This window comes from Patagioenas fasciata, chromosome 23 (assembly GCF_037038585.1).
Source record: "Patagioenas fasciata isolate bPatFas1 chromosome 23, bPatFas1.hap1, whole genome shotgun sequence".
Lineage (NCBI taxonomy): Eukaryota > Metazoa > Chordata > Aves > Columbiformes > Columbidae > Patagioenas > Patagioenas fasciata.
Genome location: NC_092542.1, coordinates 1,835,764 through 1,851,063, shown reverse-complemented (window position 1 = coordinate 1,851,063; position 15,300 = coordinate 1,835,764). Strand labels below are relative to the sequence as shown.

The 15,300-nt window shown below is 46.9% G+C and overlaps 1 protein-coding gene across 1 annotated transcript; it reads left to right on the top strand.

Moving 5' to 3' along the window:
- The first annotated feature begins 910 nt into the window (after positions 1–910).
- Positions 911–14,413, top strand: LOC136111277 (ATPase family AAA domain-containing protein 3). The gene is made up of 16 exons (XM_065855308.2): positions 911–1,140; positions 2,098–2,174; positions 2,815–2,916; positions 3,021–3,080; positions 3,442–3,511; positions 3,664–3,829; positions 4,543–4,612; positions 5,503–5,658; positions 5,891–5,947; positions 6,423–6,548; positions 6,796–6,920; positions 8,197–8,248; positions 8,826–8,896; positions 10,374–10,541; positions 11,054–11,162; positions 14,007–14,413. Exons 1-16 carry the CDS (start codon positions 915–917, stop codon positions 14,184–14,186), a joined length of 1,815 nt encoding a protein of 604 aa, XP_065711380.1. The 5' UTR covers positions 911–914; the 3' UTR covers positions 14,187–14,413.
- Positions 14,414–15,300: the final 887 nt, after the last annotated feature.

Here is a 15,300-nt window from a genome sequence, read left to right as displayed (position 1 = left end):
TGTAAGTTGGACAGGTAAGTTACACTAAGCTTTTTTAGAAAACTGCAGATAAAATGTGATGAGTTATATTGAGGGATACTACACTGTAACTGATGTTAACTGCTCTGCTGCTGTATTGCTTTTCCAAAATTAAAGTGTGTGATGCTGTGGAATCACACAGCAGAGCAGGTACTGATTTTTAGAACAAACAATGAATCCACCAGGTTACCAACATTTAAAAAAAAATAGTTTGATAGGAAAACAAAGCATTCTGCAGGAACTTTTTGAGATACTTCAGTGTGCATTTGGGAAGAAACATGAACATTTAAATTAAAAAGACACTTAAATGACTGCTACTGGCTGGCTTCTGCATCCTGAAGGTGATCTAGACTGTATTCTACATTTTACACCATTCCAGGCTGCAGGTGAGCTTTAAACATGTTTCTGATTCTTTTTATAGCTATTTCCTTCATTTTTTCTTTTTTCTAGCTGCTTCCATGTTGCCTTCCACACTACAAGCAGTGTGATTAGGAGCAGATCTGCAAGTGAAATGCACCTTGGTGTCAAGCGCAGACACAGAGACTTGTTATTCGTTTTTATTCATTATTAGTTTTACCCTTCGCTGCCCTTAGCAACGCCCCCGACCTCCCGTTGCTAGGCAGAAACGCCTCCGCCCCAGTTTGTCCCTCTCTGCTCCCCGTCCGCAGCTCAGCGGTCCCGCCCACTCTCCCCCGCAGCCAATCGAAGCTCCCCGCCCGAGCCCGCCAATCAGAAGACGCTCCCTGGCAGGGCGCGACGGGGGCGGGGCGCCTTGCGGGTGACGTACACCGCGCGACTGGCACTGTGGACCAATCAGAAGCCGCCCTCTCCGCCCTCGCGCAGGCGCGCCGGGAGCGGCGCGTCCTCCGCGTGCGCGCGTGCTGCCCGGCACCGTCATGTCGTGGCTGTTCGGGCTGAACCGCGGGGCAGCCCCGGGGGGCGGCGGGGACGCGGCGGCGGGAGCGGCCGGGCTGTCCCTCCCGCCGGCTCCGGGAGGCGGCGCGGCGGGGGGAGGCGGCGGCGGCGCCGGGGACCGTCAGCCGCCCAAGGACAAATGGAGCAACTTCGACCCCACGGGCCTGGAGCGGGCGGCCAAGGCGGCGCGGGAGCTGGACGCGTCCCGTGCGTGAGGGGTCGGGGTGCGCGGTCGTTGGGCGGTACCTCGGGTCCCGCCTTCTGCGGAGCGTGTGTGTCCGCAGGGCCGGGGCAGCCTCGGGCTCTCGGAGCACTCGGCCGGGGCCGCTGCGCCCCACGGGTCACTGGGGTCGTTGGCTTCGCTGAGCGGCCTCTCCGGGGGCTGGGAAGGGGGAGGAAGGTGCTGGCGTGCATTCTCAGTTCATAGAATCATAGAATCATAGAATGGCTGGAGTTGGAGGGGACCCACCAGGGTCAGCGGATCCACCTCCTGTCCATGCATGTGACAGCCTCGAAATTCACACTACATGTCTGAGGATGTTGGCCAATTGCTTCTTGAACACTGTCAGACTTGGAGCCGTGACACCTCCCTGGGAGCCTGTTCAGTGTCCAGCACCTCTGGGTGAAGAACCTTTTCCTCATGTCCAGCTGACCCTCCCCTGGCTCATCTTCCTGCCGTTCCCTCAGATCTCCCCTCAGCCTCCCCCAGGCTAAACAAACCCAGTGACTTCGGCTGCTCCTCATACGGCTCCAAACCCTTCACCAACTTCGTGACCTCCTCTGCACCCTCTCCAGTAGCTTTATTTCCTTTTATCCTGTGTCCCCAGGCCTGCACACAGTGAATGCTCCAGGTGAGGCCAGAGCAGAGTGGGACAATCCCCTCCCTGTCCGACTGGCCATGCTGTGCTGGATGCACCAGGACACGGGGCCCTCTTGGCTTCCAGGGACACTGTTGGCTCATGTACACTTTGCTGTCAACCAGAACTCCCTGTTGACTTCAGATTATGCATGAGCTGAGAACATTTCCAAGCATGTTGAATGTGCCACTTCAGAGCAGTGCACTGGACAGTCTCAGTGCCAGGTTGGATGGAATAGACGGAACGGTTTCTTATTTGAGAAGAGACCTGTGTGCTGTCAATAACCTCTGCCCGCTGTTCATTTCAGGCCACGCGAAAGATGCTCTTAGTCTCGCCCAGATGCAAGAGCAGACCTTGCAGCTGGAGCAGCAAGCAAAACTGAAGGTGTGTTGGAACTCCTAATTTGTTGTACAGCCAGCCTACGTCAGGCAGCTGGCAGCTTTGTGGGGGGTGTAAATCGAAGTCTCATTTTCTGTCAACCTGCAGAGGGTGTTAAGTTTTTCGTGTTGCTGTTCAACTTCAGAGAATCGTAGTTACTTGCCTTTTACAACCAAAAAAAAGTAATTCTGGAAGATGAAGTGCAAGCTGATTGTGACAATTATTGGACATATTTTGTGGCCTTGTTTATAACTTTCGTGTCATGAGTGGTTTTGTAGGATATCACTACCATATCTCCTAGAACATAACTACCATTTTTATGGAATGACAGTAGTTTTATGCAGGGAACTCCAAAGTAGTTGGGTAGAGAATAGACTTCTCTTTCTTTTCTAAAGGAATTTGGGAATTGAGTGTTGGTTTGTTGAAGTTTTTAAAAATGAATTATAGTAAATTCTGAAATGGCTAATTATGAGATTTCTTACGATCGTATTTTATGATCAAATTTTGCCTTCCTTGTGTCGTTGGTCAGCGTTTCCGGGTACCACGCTGATTACAAATGGTTTTCTTAGGATGTAATTGCCTCTAGAATTGCTCTATAGGATGACTTACCGAGCTCATTGTGACGATTATCTTTTTACCTTAATAGGAGTATGAAGCTGCCATAGAACAGCTGAAGAATGAGCAGATACGGGTACAAGCAGAAGAGAGACGAAAAACGCTCAGTGAGGAAACAAAACAGCATCAAGCAGTAAGGAAACAAGGGGGGGAATCCGAGCGATGAGAGGCCTTGTTTGTGTTCCTCGTGGAAATGGCAACAACCCATTCATTGCCTAATCTTTTTGTTTTTTGAAGCGAGCCCAATACCAGGACAAGCTGGCAAGGCAGCGTTATGATGAACAGATGCGACAACAGGTACGGTACCTTCATCTCTAACCCAGCTGCGAGCTGTGTAGGAGCTTTCTGAAGTCAAAGTGGTGATTGGAACCGGGCCATGACCAGACAGCTGGTGCTGGGCACTGTCACTTTCATCTGTACAATTTGCTTTTGGCATCGGCAGCGCTGGCCGGGCAAATCAAAGGTCAGGAATGAGGACAAAGCCACTGAGAGTGTGGGATTGAGAGTACAAATCTGGGAGATGGGGAGAGGAAGAATGCACTTCAACCTAAACACTAGCTTCTTGAACACATTTGTAGTATTTAAGCTTATACAAATACCTACTTGACCCAAGTTCTTATAACTTTAACGCGCTTTTGGCTTTCACCTCCGCCTGTAGCAACTTGCTAATGAAGAGAATCTGCGGAAGCAGGAGGAATCTGTACAGAAGCAGGAGGCCATGAGACGTGGTAAGCTGGTCGCTTTTGCTTAGCTAGTGACAGATGAGTTCTCCTTAATGATCTTTGACTCCTTGTCGGTATTATTGCAACACATTTGTTTCACCTGCCTGCTGCCTGGGATTAAGCCAGCCCAAAAGATTGTTCTCTGTCCTTTTTTCAAGCTACCGTGGAGCGAGAGATGGAGCTGCGGCATAAGAACGAGATGCTGCGTGTGGAGGCAGAGGCAAGAGCCCGTGCCAAGGCTGAGCGGGAGAACGCAGACATTATTCGGGAGCAGATCCGCCTAAAAGCTGCTGAGCATCGCCAGACAGTATTAGAGTCCCTCAAGTATGTGCAAGCCAGAAGGGCACGGGTTCACTTTTGCAGACTTCTCCCATCATGTAGGGAACTTTGCTGTTTGTTCCTCTAAACTCTGAGGAACATCAGAAATCTGTTTGTATTTTGTGCTCTGAACAACAGGAATCATACTGAAGAGAATCCTCTGTTTCATCTCTCATGCTACATTGTGATGTGAATGTGAACCAAAGAGGCTATTTAGATAGTTGTGAATTTTATACAGTTTTTCTAATGGGTTACTTCAAACCTTATTACTAAGATTGAGACTCAATTACTCTGAAAATTCTGAGAGTTCTTTCAGCTTCTGAACATGTGCCATAAAGGTATGAAGCAGTCTGTCTGCAAAGGGACGGGCACTCCGATTTGTAATTTGTTAATTTTAGATACTTTGAGATTTTGAATTTTAAAAGCCTTAGAATTAAATACCTCTTATTGCAGTTCAGCACCATTAACGTATTAGAGAAAAAAATTGATATTATTTTAATGCCAAATGCTTTTCTGGATTTAGTCCCAGATCAGGTGTAGACACCAGATGATTATAAATGTATTTGCCACGCTTGTTCATGTTTCACTTCCCAGGTGAGCCCTCAATTAGCTTTGACTGCTTCTGAAGATGATAATTATAAAGTTGTCTTGTAAATTGTTTCAATTCAGCCTTTGTAATTCCTTTCTCTCCTGCTTGCCTTGCTGCTTGTTTACCCCAGGACAGCTGGGATGCTCTTCGGGGAAGGATTCCGCGCCTTTGTAACAGACTGGGATAAAGTTACGGCCACGGTAAGATAGTGATGTGTATCGATATCTTCCAGAAAAGTCTGTCTCCTGTTCTCCAGACCTTCGAGACCTTGCAGAACATGATCTAAAATTTGCTTTGCTGCTTGCTTATCTCAAAACTTTATATCTAATTTTGGTGTAGCCTAGAGGGTACTTAGAGAACTACTATGCGTGCTAAATAAGTTGATTAAAAGCTAGGGCAGTGTCTTTTCACAGGACAAAAGAGCGTGGCAGTGGTTTCTAATGGGCATAACGTTGTTTCTCAGTGCACTACTTACAACAAAACTTTGCAGTGAAAATATATTTTTAGTAGCATGGCTCGTTAAAATGGACATTTTGCTTTAAGTCAGTCCCTGCCATCTGCTCCACCCTCTGGTTTTATATACAGAGGCTGATACAAAAGATGCTTTGAGCGCACTGGGGAGAACAAGATGTGCTTTTAGTGGATCCTTTTGGAATCTGCAGGCTGTACCTGGAATGCCTGAAGTATTTAGAGCCTTCTGCAGATTAGTGCTTTTAGCTGTGTATTCTCTTGACCCGAATACCAGCTTCCTGCATTATGGTCATCTTTACTTCTGATGAGCTCTTATCTTGTGAATTTGGGACATTTAGCTTAAAGAAAAAAAAATACATTTATTTTTGGAAAGGAGATAACACAGCCAGAACTCATATTTTTTTGTTGCTTTGGAAAATGACTGTGAGGCAAGAATTAGCCAGTTCTTTTAGGGTTCCTCTGTGGATTTTCAGCTCTTCCTGCCTACTGTGAGGTTTGCTTTTTTCCAGCCTTTTCCCATCCATTCAACCCCAAAGATTCTGCTCAAAAGCTTTTTACTACACACAATAGTGTTGCCTTGCCAAGTGTTTTTCTTGTAATTGTTCCCTTTTCTTTGCAGGTGGCAGGTCTGACCCTGTTGGCCGTGGGTGTTTACTCCGCCAAGAATGCCACAGCGGTAGCAGGGCGATACATAGAAGCACGTTTGGGCAAACCTTCCCTGGTGAGAGAAACCTCACGCATTACTGTGCTGGAGGCGCTGAAGCATCCCATCAAGGTAAAATTCAGCTTTGTTTTTGTGTTGCACTCAGCAGTGAGGATGCAAAACTCCTTGTGCGACTCTTGTGTCACGCAAGGAGCTGTTGGTGGGTCTGCAAATGAATTTATTATACTATTAAGAGATGGCATAGGTGGGCTGAGCTCGTTGTCATTTTATATGACTTTTTTGTCCAGGTGAGTTGTCAAAACTCTAATTTCTACATCTCAATAATTGAATTTGTCCTCTGTAGGTTGGTAAGCGTCTTACCAGCAAGGCTCAGGATGCCCTTGAAGGAGTCGTTCTCAGCGTGAGTACTCTATTTTGCTCTCTTGGGCTGTGAAGGATGACTGGAGTCTAAATAAGAAAGGCTGTTTGTTTACACTCACTTCAAAAGCTGTAATTCCAGTAATTCTGCAAACAGCACCCTCGGGGCACCAAGACCTAAATAAGCTCTTGCGTTCAGTGTGACAGGCATTAAGCACTCTGTTAACCTTTCTTCCCTCTGTGTAAAGCAGTTGGAAATCTTAGTTCCTGCAGGAATAGCTTTCGCACTGCTGATTTTTCTTATAAAAGGTGGTGTAGCCGAGTGGACAGAACTTAAAATTGAGTAAATCCTGACATGGAAGGGGAAATGACCCTGGTCTGAAGTGATAAGCAGCCGAAGTTAAGGCTTAAAAGCTGGCGACTGTAGGAGCTGCCTTGTTGCTGGTACCGATCTGTGAAGCTGATAGATGCAAGTCTTTGGTACTTTCTGTTCCGTAACTTTAACCCTTTTCTTGCAGCCGCAGTTAGAGGCGCGTGTGAGAGACATTGCCATAGCGACACGAAATACAAAAAAGAATAAAAGCCTATACAGGAATATTCTCATGTACGGTCCCCCCGGCACTGGAAAGACGCTCTTTGCCAAGGTAAAACCCTATTCTCAGCAGTGCCTTCAAGCATTAAAATTTTGTGCATTGCCGTAAGACTGATCTATCTTTCGTTCCCATTCAGAGCAATGCTAAAAGCTGCCTCTAAGTGACTAAAGAATTATTACCCTCTGCAAACAAGCATGCTGATAGATCTAAACTACTTCTATTTCCCTCCTACTCTTCCGTGGACCTGCAGTGAAAGAGACTGCTTAACCTCATTTTGTTTTCTTGTTTTATTTTCCAGAAATTAGCTGTGCACTCGGGCATGGACTACGCCATCATGACCGGTGGCGACGTTGCCCCTATGGGGCGGGAAGGAGTCACTGCCATGCACAAACTCTTCGACTGGGCAAACACCAGTAGGAGAGGGTGAGTAGAGCTGCCTCAGAATCCTCCGTTTGGGTTCTTGCTCAAAGAAACTCGCTGCAGTGATGTAGTTCAGAAGGTGCAAGAGATACGAGGACACCCAGCTGGATGAAGACAGCTGGGTGCTTCCGCTGCAGAATTATCTTACACAGCACTGCCTGGGGCTGAGTTTACTCTGTCCTGGTGAAATCTTCTGTGCTTTTGAACTCTGTACACTTCAGATAGCCATTTTATTAAAGTTGTGATCAAAGGTTACACCTGTCCATACATCAATATTCCAAGCTCCAGTAACATTCAAGTATTTAAGCAGATTTTATTCTGGATATCCAACACAGTCCTGTGTTGCCTTTATTAGCAGAAAGCTGTTGTGATAAAAGACACGTCTCTGTAGCTGAGGATATTTTCAGAGAAACTGGAGTTGAGTAGATGTTAATAGACCCTGAAATCCTTTGAAAGCAAGCTGGTTTTGAAGCTAGACAAGAAGGTAATACAAGCTGTGACAGCTTTATGAGCAACTCAGTTCTGTTATTGATAAACATCCTTATATGCTTCGTCTCTTGGGAAGAGCACTACGCTTGGGTTATAAGGGAATTTATTTTTGTGAATTATTCATTAACTTTATTAATTCACTTCTCCGCGGGTAGTAAAACCACTATATTATTGCTAGTGCGGTTTGGAAAGGAAAAACCCAACAAAATAAGAAAGCAAGTTGCGGGGAAGGACTCTGGTTTCAGGTTTGCAGAGAATGGTATAAGGAAGAAAAATGGCAGGAAGATGCTGTTGTCGCCAAGATTTCTTGTATGCTTGTGTACCTCTTTTGTGCCTGTGCACACATTTCTCTAAATAGGAGGGGATGTTAAAATAAACACTCTCACAAGTACTTGGAGAGCCAGGTCTAAATTTCAAAGATTTACATCAACTTGGCGGTAACACACCAGCACTGGTAGGTACGAACCCATTGCCAAACCATGGAAACTCCCATCTGTGTCTAAAAATCAGAGGAGGTTGAGGTGGTGTGCCTGGAGTTGCTTCTGAACAGCAAGAAACAAAACTCCAGAGGCCTGGGGTCAGATTCATGGCCTGAGGTGTCTTAAGCTGATGCCTCTTTCTTAAGTGCTGGGATGGGCCATGTTGCTGCAACTTGGCTGAGAAATGTTGCCTTAAGAAATGAGTTTGATGTGTGATCCTTGGGTGCCTGGTAGTGGGACAGGAGAGTTCCTGAGCCATTTGAGCCTCACTTACCTGTCTCCTGTTACTGTGTAGTGCTTTCCTTTTACAGCCTCTTGCTGTTTGTGGATGAAGCGGACGCGTTTCTGCGAAAGAGGGCAACAGTAAGTGCTTTATCTGTGCCTGTTATCTGTCCGTGCTGCAGGGTTAGTCAGCCAACAGTCTTGTTTAACCTGATTAGCTGCCTTCAACAGGCAAAAGACTAAAACCAGCAGGTGCCTTACTACTCACCTCATAAGTCACTGTGTTATACACTGACTCCAAACCTGCTATTTGAACCCAAACGATCTATTTAAAGTGCTCTCCCTAGAAGATGACTTGAAATGAGTATGAGAATTCATGACTGTGGCTTATTTTCCTGTAAATATCTTATAGAACTTCCCAGTTAAAATAGTGTTCAGCAGGGAAAACCACTTGGGCCACTGGTGGGAGCCTTGGATTTGAAGTCAAGAGAATCACTGAGTGACTGGATGAATATTTAATCTCTGTGCTTTGATTCCTAACCCTTTTCCTGGGTATACACATTGAAGCTCTTTTCTAAGATATTACAGTGCTTTGGATTCTACTGTAGTGCAAATACTTGACAACAACAGAACTCACTTTGTCAATAATGCTGTTTAAAACTGTGACCTGTCTTAGGTCCCCAAGCAGTTGATCTTCCTTTGGATTTCATCTTTACAGGAGAAAATCAGTGAAGATCTCAGAGCGACTTTAAATGCATTCCTGCACAGAACAGGGCAGCACAGCAACAAGTAGGTATCCAGTTTTCAGCACTTACAGCAGTTGATATTTCCCTGGATTGAGGGAAGTCTTTAAAGAGTCTGTAGTTTGGAAATGTATGATCAGCGTAGAATAGCCCCTTTATATGCTGAATGTCACGCGCTCCTGCTTTATCTTTTCCTTTGACGTGGAAATTAGAACTCAGCAGGGCTGTACACAGGGTAGAGATCAGTGCTCGTAAAAAAGGTGTTTCTTTGGCAAAAGGGATCCTGAACTGCCTTTTGGGACAGCACGTACCATGCACAGGGCATGTAGTGGTGAGCAATCCCTCTCACATGTCATCCATACTGTGTGTGACTCCCTTCCAGCACCACAGGGAAATTCTTTCCTGAAATGGGTGATGTTTCAGTTTCCCCTGATGTTAAATTGCTTTAGCAGTGCTCAGGGGATGCTGGTTGGGTGCTGGTGGGTGCTCTCCCTGCGCTCAAAACCCTTGGGCTGTCATCTTGTCAGACGTGGAATTCAACCCTAATTTAAACTGTGAGCCATTCTGGGAGACTGAACACGTCCTTGTGATTCATGCACGGCTTTTTACTTCTGAGCAGCCTTATTGCTGCTGTGGGCAATACGAGTTCACTCGAATAAGTCTAACAGTGCGTGTAAATCCGGCTGGTTTGGTGGGACCCTGAGGAGTACTATCACTTTACCAGTGAATTGTCACCAGTGGAACTTAAGTATTGTGAATCCCTGGCTTAAACTTCCCAAAGAACTTTCTCTTGCTGGTTAGCTGGTTGCTTGCATATCTTGCTCATTTGTATCATTTTCATGACAGGAATAGGCAAGGCCTGAATATCTCGTTGCATGTCAGTCCTTTATAAGCTTGTATTTCTGCAGGGGTTTGGGGAAAGCCCTTGTTGGCAGAAAAGGAGCAGTTTCGTGCCTTTGTGGCTCTTGGGTTGGTGAAGAAATGACAGCAAAGAGCACAGCCCCCTGCAGACTGGGGTTTAAACAGACTGCAAGAACGTCAATATTCCAATAGCTGTGGTTAAAACCCCATTTCAAATTATACTGGTAACATTAATTAAAGCCGTAAAGTGGAATTGGCGTCGGGAAAAAGCATCATTACAAACCAAAAGAAAGGCCTTCTAGCTTCAAAATGCAGCAGGAGAGAGCAGGACCTAGAAGGTGGCACATTGTACCGTGGAGCAAAGCTTGGTCAAACAAACCAACTTGGATTTATGGTACCCGCTGTGAATGCCTCTCTCCCTGCACACGTTAGACGCAGTAGCAGGAATGTTGTCAGAGTTTCTTGAAGGGAACAAGTCAACATTTACCAGCTGCCAAAAAATGACCTTCCCATCCGCAGGCCCAGCAGTGGTTCATTCCCTCATTCTTAGGGCAGGATGAGTCTGTGATACTGGCCATGGCAGTTCTCAATGTTCAGACTGGCTCGTCGATTTTTATTTTTATGGGGTTTTCAGTCTTCCCTCTCTTGTTTCATGCTTCCAGGTTTATGCTTGTTTTAGCAAGCAACCAGCCTGAGCAGTTTGATTGGGCCATCAACGACCGAATAGACGAAATGGTGAACTTCGATCTGCCGCAGCTGGAAGAACGGGAACGGCTCGTCAGGATGTATTTTGATAAGCATATCCTGCAGCCGGCCACAGAGGGCAAACAGTGAGTATCCCTGCAGAACGCTCCCACTCTATAGGATTCTCTTTTGTTTTTCTTCATCTCCTTTTCTGTGTATTCCATCACACTGTACCTATAAACCCACTTAAATAAGTAGTACACGTAAGAGCTGGAGAGATGCGAGATCAGTTACTGCACTGGAAGCAATAAGGCAAGTAGGAACGCTGTGGGAACTCCTCATATCCGAGCACTTACTTTGCTTGGCTTAACCGAGACAAATCAGACCAAGTGACTCGTTTCCTTGTGTGCTGTGCAGTCTTGCACTTTTTTGGTCTTAATCCAGGTCTATATGTTTCTTTGTGCCACAAAATCAGGCTTTTTGGGCCCAGCAGAACAACTTCTGTGCTCAGGCTGGATCTTTCTACAGAGATTGATCCAATCTGATCTTTGATTTCGTTGTAAGTGTTGATCTTTACAAAGCCTACCTCTGACTCCCTCACCCTCCTGTCCTGCCCTGTGGCTACTTGTGAACTAATCCCTGTTCTCCTGCTTTTTAGACGTTTGAAGCTGGCGCAGTTTGACTACGGGAAGAAGTGCTCGGAGATTGCCAGGATGACAGAGGGCATGTCTGGCCGAGAGATCTCTCAGCTCGCTGTGGCCTGGCAGGTAAGCTGGGCTTTTATCACCGGGCTTCTTGGTTCGTTCTCCCTTTTTGGAAGGTTTAAGTGTTTGGTGTTGGAGTCTCAAATCTTGGCTTGGCTTTGTAGCTGGTGCGGTGCTCTCTCCTACCAGGGAAGGATTACAGCTGCAGTTTGACAGGCTTCTCTGGCAGAGTTAGTCCTGCCTCGTATTCCTGCCGTTCTGTGATCCTTTCCCTTGCGCTGGTGCAGCTCTTTGTGTGGCTGTGCTGTGAACTGGGTCAGGGAGCTGATCAGAACTAAAAATAGTTTGGTAAGACAAGTTAACTGCGCAGCTACACGGATGTCCTGGCACATCTCAGGGGGTACGGGCTGTATGAACCAGCGTAACTGGCTCAAGAAATGCTTATCACACTTTCCACAGCTGGATGCAACAGCTGTAAGGTGATGACGTACTACAGATAAGACTTAACTCTTGAACTGTTGGTCTTAAACTCCTGTATGACTGAACTTTTGATTTGAGATGCTGCATTGCTACCCCTGCTTCCACTCCTGAATCTGTGCTGGAGGAAATGGTCAGGAGCACAGGAAGGTATTTATCATGGACTTGGTGGAGATTTGAGATGCCAGGATCCCCATCAGCTCTACTTAGCTTGCTTGGGGTCATCTCTCATGGCCAGAACTGAACCTGAGATGGTTTGGGGAAGAGTGAAGTTCTGAAGCAGGAGAAACCATCAGAGGAAGCCAGAACAGCAGCATCTGGCTGCTCTGCAGTCCCGTGGCCTCAGAGTCGTGTCCCATGAAGATGTTCTTGGAGTGCTCTGCCAATATTGCTTTTAACATGAACACCTCAGTTAAACTAGAAGCCTGAGCAATAGCTGCAGCTTTTGTAGGCTTAATTCCTCTGTGAGCTGGGTTTGCAATTGATTAACTGTCATTTACATGAAGTTGTAGTTCACTGTTGATTCAGTCTGGCTCAGTTTGTCCTTAATTTACCAAACAGAAAAAATAAGATGCGGAGAAGCAGAGGGTGTAACCTCTAGCGCTGGGAACAATATTGCTGTCTGGCACAGCTAACAGTGCATGCTAGAGATCCATTTGCATCTCTTCTGCAGGAGACCGAGCATTCCCTTTTGTCCTTGTGCCTTCCATTCCCCATACATAATCCTTTATGAATATAGCATGGATTAGATACATTTACACACTTAAAAATTCCCTTCAGATCTGTTTATACTAATGTGCAGACTTCCCCGTTCTGCACCCTGTACTTAAACCCATTGTCATGCTTTAGATAAACTGTCAAAAAGCAGCTTTCACTGTACCAGCCCTAACCTCTGCAAAATTGTTTTGGCAACACTTGAAGTGAATTTCAGGAGTTTTATGTCCCGGTGTTAACAATAGACACGAGCTGCTTGTCATCTCCTTGCCTTTTGTGCCACTGACATAAATGCCTTTTTGCTCCCTTCTTTATATTTTAAAATGAAACCAAAATCTGCCTGAGCAAGTTATGGGGAGAATGTAGTGTTTCTATAGGGGTCTGAGCTGAAGGACGTTATAAGTAAGCAGGGTGGAGTGTGTCTGCTTGTATTTTGGGGTTTTTTTGAGCAGGCTGTTTTCATTATAAATGTGCTTCAAAGGATACAGATTAATTTGGCCAAGTTAAAACAAAGCACGGTTCTTGGCTGAAATGAAACATGAGGTCATCTAGGCTGGACTCATCATCTGCGCTCTGTCCCTCTGCTTCCCCAAACACTGCGTTTGCACATTATTTCATCTTTGGATTCGACTTACAGAAAATAAATAGTTGCACTGGAGAAAATGGGTTAAAATGTGTCCATGCAGAAGGCAGAGGTATGAATGTAAATGAGGCTCGGGACCATTTTTGTGTGTGCAAGCACTCCCAGAAGGGACAGCTGCTTCTCCCATTTGCTTTCCTGACAACCAGGGCCCGAGGCTTTCTATAAATAGAAAGTCATTGAGAAAATCAACAGAGCGTGAACTGCACAGCTTTGCGGGAGTTTCCACAGCGGAATTTATGGTCTGTGCAGTGGTGGGGAGGAATGGGAGGCATCCTTTCGGTCCTGTGGAGGCACAGAACGCACATCCCGGGAAGGCACTTACTCCATTTTAAAAACACCAGCTCCTGGTGACAAGAGCGCTGTACAAGGAACCACAGGACGGAGTCGCTTGCGTAGGGAATAACCGGATTTAGAAACCGGTAGCTTGGAGTTGCGTTGTTACCTTGGAGATGGGTTGTACAGCCAACAGCGTGAGCATCCTTCCCTTGCTCGGAGGGTACGGCTGCTCCTGTTGTCACCTCCAAAATGTCCATCGGCGCGGCTGTCCCGCCTGTTTGGACCCAAGCGAATCCTTTTGCTGCAGCTGAAGAGAAGCGGCGCACAGTCCTGTTTCCCCTAAACCGCCACTGGAGATGGTGTGGGCTGTTTGGCAAGGGTGTCTGTAGTTTTTCGCCCTCTCTGCAAGGAGCCATGATCAGATTTGTGCTGCCTGTCAAAGTAGCAACAGGACTGAGTGTGAATTTACCAAGCTGAATTGGAGAGATGGGAGGGCAGGTGAGTACGGGGTGGCAGCTGACACAGCACAGCAGTGATGCAGGGGAGATTCCTAGCAGAACGCGTGAGGAAAGCAAAATTAATGCACATTTGACATGATTTTGGAGTTGCCATGTTGCCCATATTCACCTTAGCGCCAGATTGCTCTGGGTACCATCATGGGCTGAGAACAAGGCTGGATGTTGTGCTAGGGCGTGTGGGGGCAAACATGCATGGAGAAGAAAACAAAAGAGAGGGATCAGGCTCAGATCTTCGCTGCCCATCACCAACATTGGTCTCTTCTGCCTTTGCCCCTCCAGGCTGCAGCGTATGCGTCCGAGGACGGCGTTCTCACAGAGGCCATGATCGATGCCCGCGTGGCTGATGCCGTGCAGCAACATAAGCAGAAGATGGAGTGGCTGAAAGCGGAGGGTGCGGAAGCAAGCAAAGAGTCTGGGAAGAACCCGCTGCTGCCTTTCCCCAAGGGAACACCGGTGTGAGAAGCCTGCAGGCGTCGGATCAGCACGCGTGGGGAGAGCGCTGGGAGGGTCTTCGGGGTGAACGTTTGGTGGAATCATGTGTTGAGAGAAACGTGTCCACTGCTGCGAGGGAGGGGGTTCTGCCTCGGTCTGGCCTTTGATTTTGTGTTTTTAGAGTGCACTGGGAAAAAAAGTGTTTAAATAAGGCAGAAGCAACTGTATTAAAGGACCCCCTTGCTGAAATGCCATTGGCTGTGTTGGTCTGTGTGGCCTGTCCTGCTGGAGAGCCCCAAACTGCAAATCCTGGCTGAGGAGGGAGAGACGAGCAGGGTTTGTGTGCTGCTGCCAACAAGCTGCTCTTGCTACGTGAGCCTTTTGCTGCATTTCTGGAACAACTGAGACATGTGCCGTTGTCAAGGCGTGAACACAAGCCTGCCTCCGTCAGGTGACATTTGTTCTGTGTACGTACAAGAGGTCAGAAAATCGGTTGTGTGTTTTCTTCCCTTTTTTCTGAGTTTGAACTGGATTTGAACTCTGCACTCTGCTCTGAGTTCCCTTTAGTATCTACACTGTGCAAGCACATTTGTCTGACCTAAATCTGTGCCCTTGAGTACCTTGCTGAGATGTTCTCCTCCGACAGGAACTGACAGCGATCTCTGCTGTGCCCGTTTCGCTGGTGGCTGGTTCGGAGCTCGTGAGCGGAACAGGGTCAGTCACCAGGGTCCTCGGGACACGCAGCCTTGGGGGACACCAGGAAAGAAGCCGTTCTTGGGGCTGCAAACCTCCGCTGCCTTGGGCTGCCCTCTTCTCTCAAGAGTCCTCTGGTGTTTTCCCTGGATGCCAGGGGAGAATTTGAAGTTGTGTTTTAGAGGCTGCTCGTTGGTTCAGGGCAGGTGTCCCACAGCAGCTGGGGGTGCCCACACCTGCCTGCCCCACTAAGAGCTGCTTGTTACAAGCTATGCTACTGTGGGCAGCACTGGAAGAGAGGAAGGACTTGCTATATAAACCAAAACGGCATATTTTATGTTTATGTTTAGGTATAGTTGTCCTTTAGTCCACTGATCTACCAGAGGATTAGCTATTCTAGGCTTTCCCCTTCTTATTAAGATTTTACTGGAAGTATATTTCTGTTAAG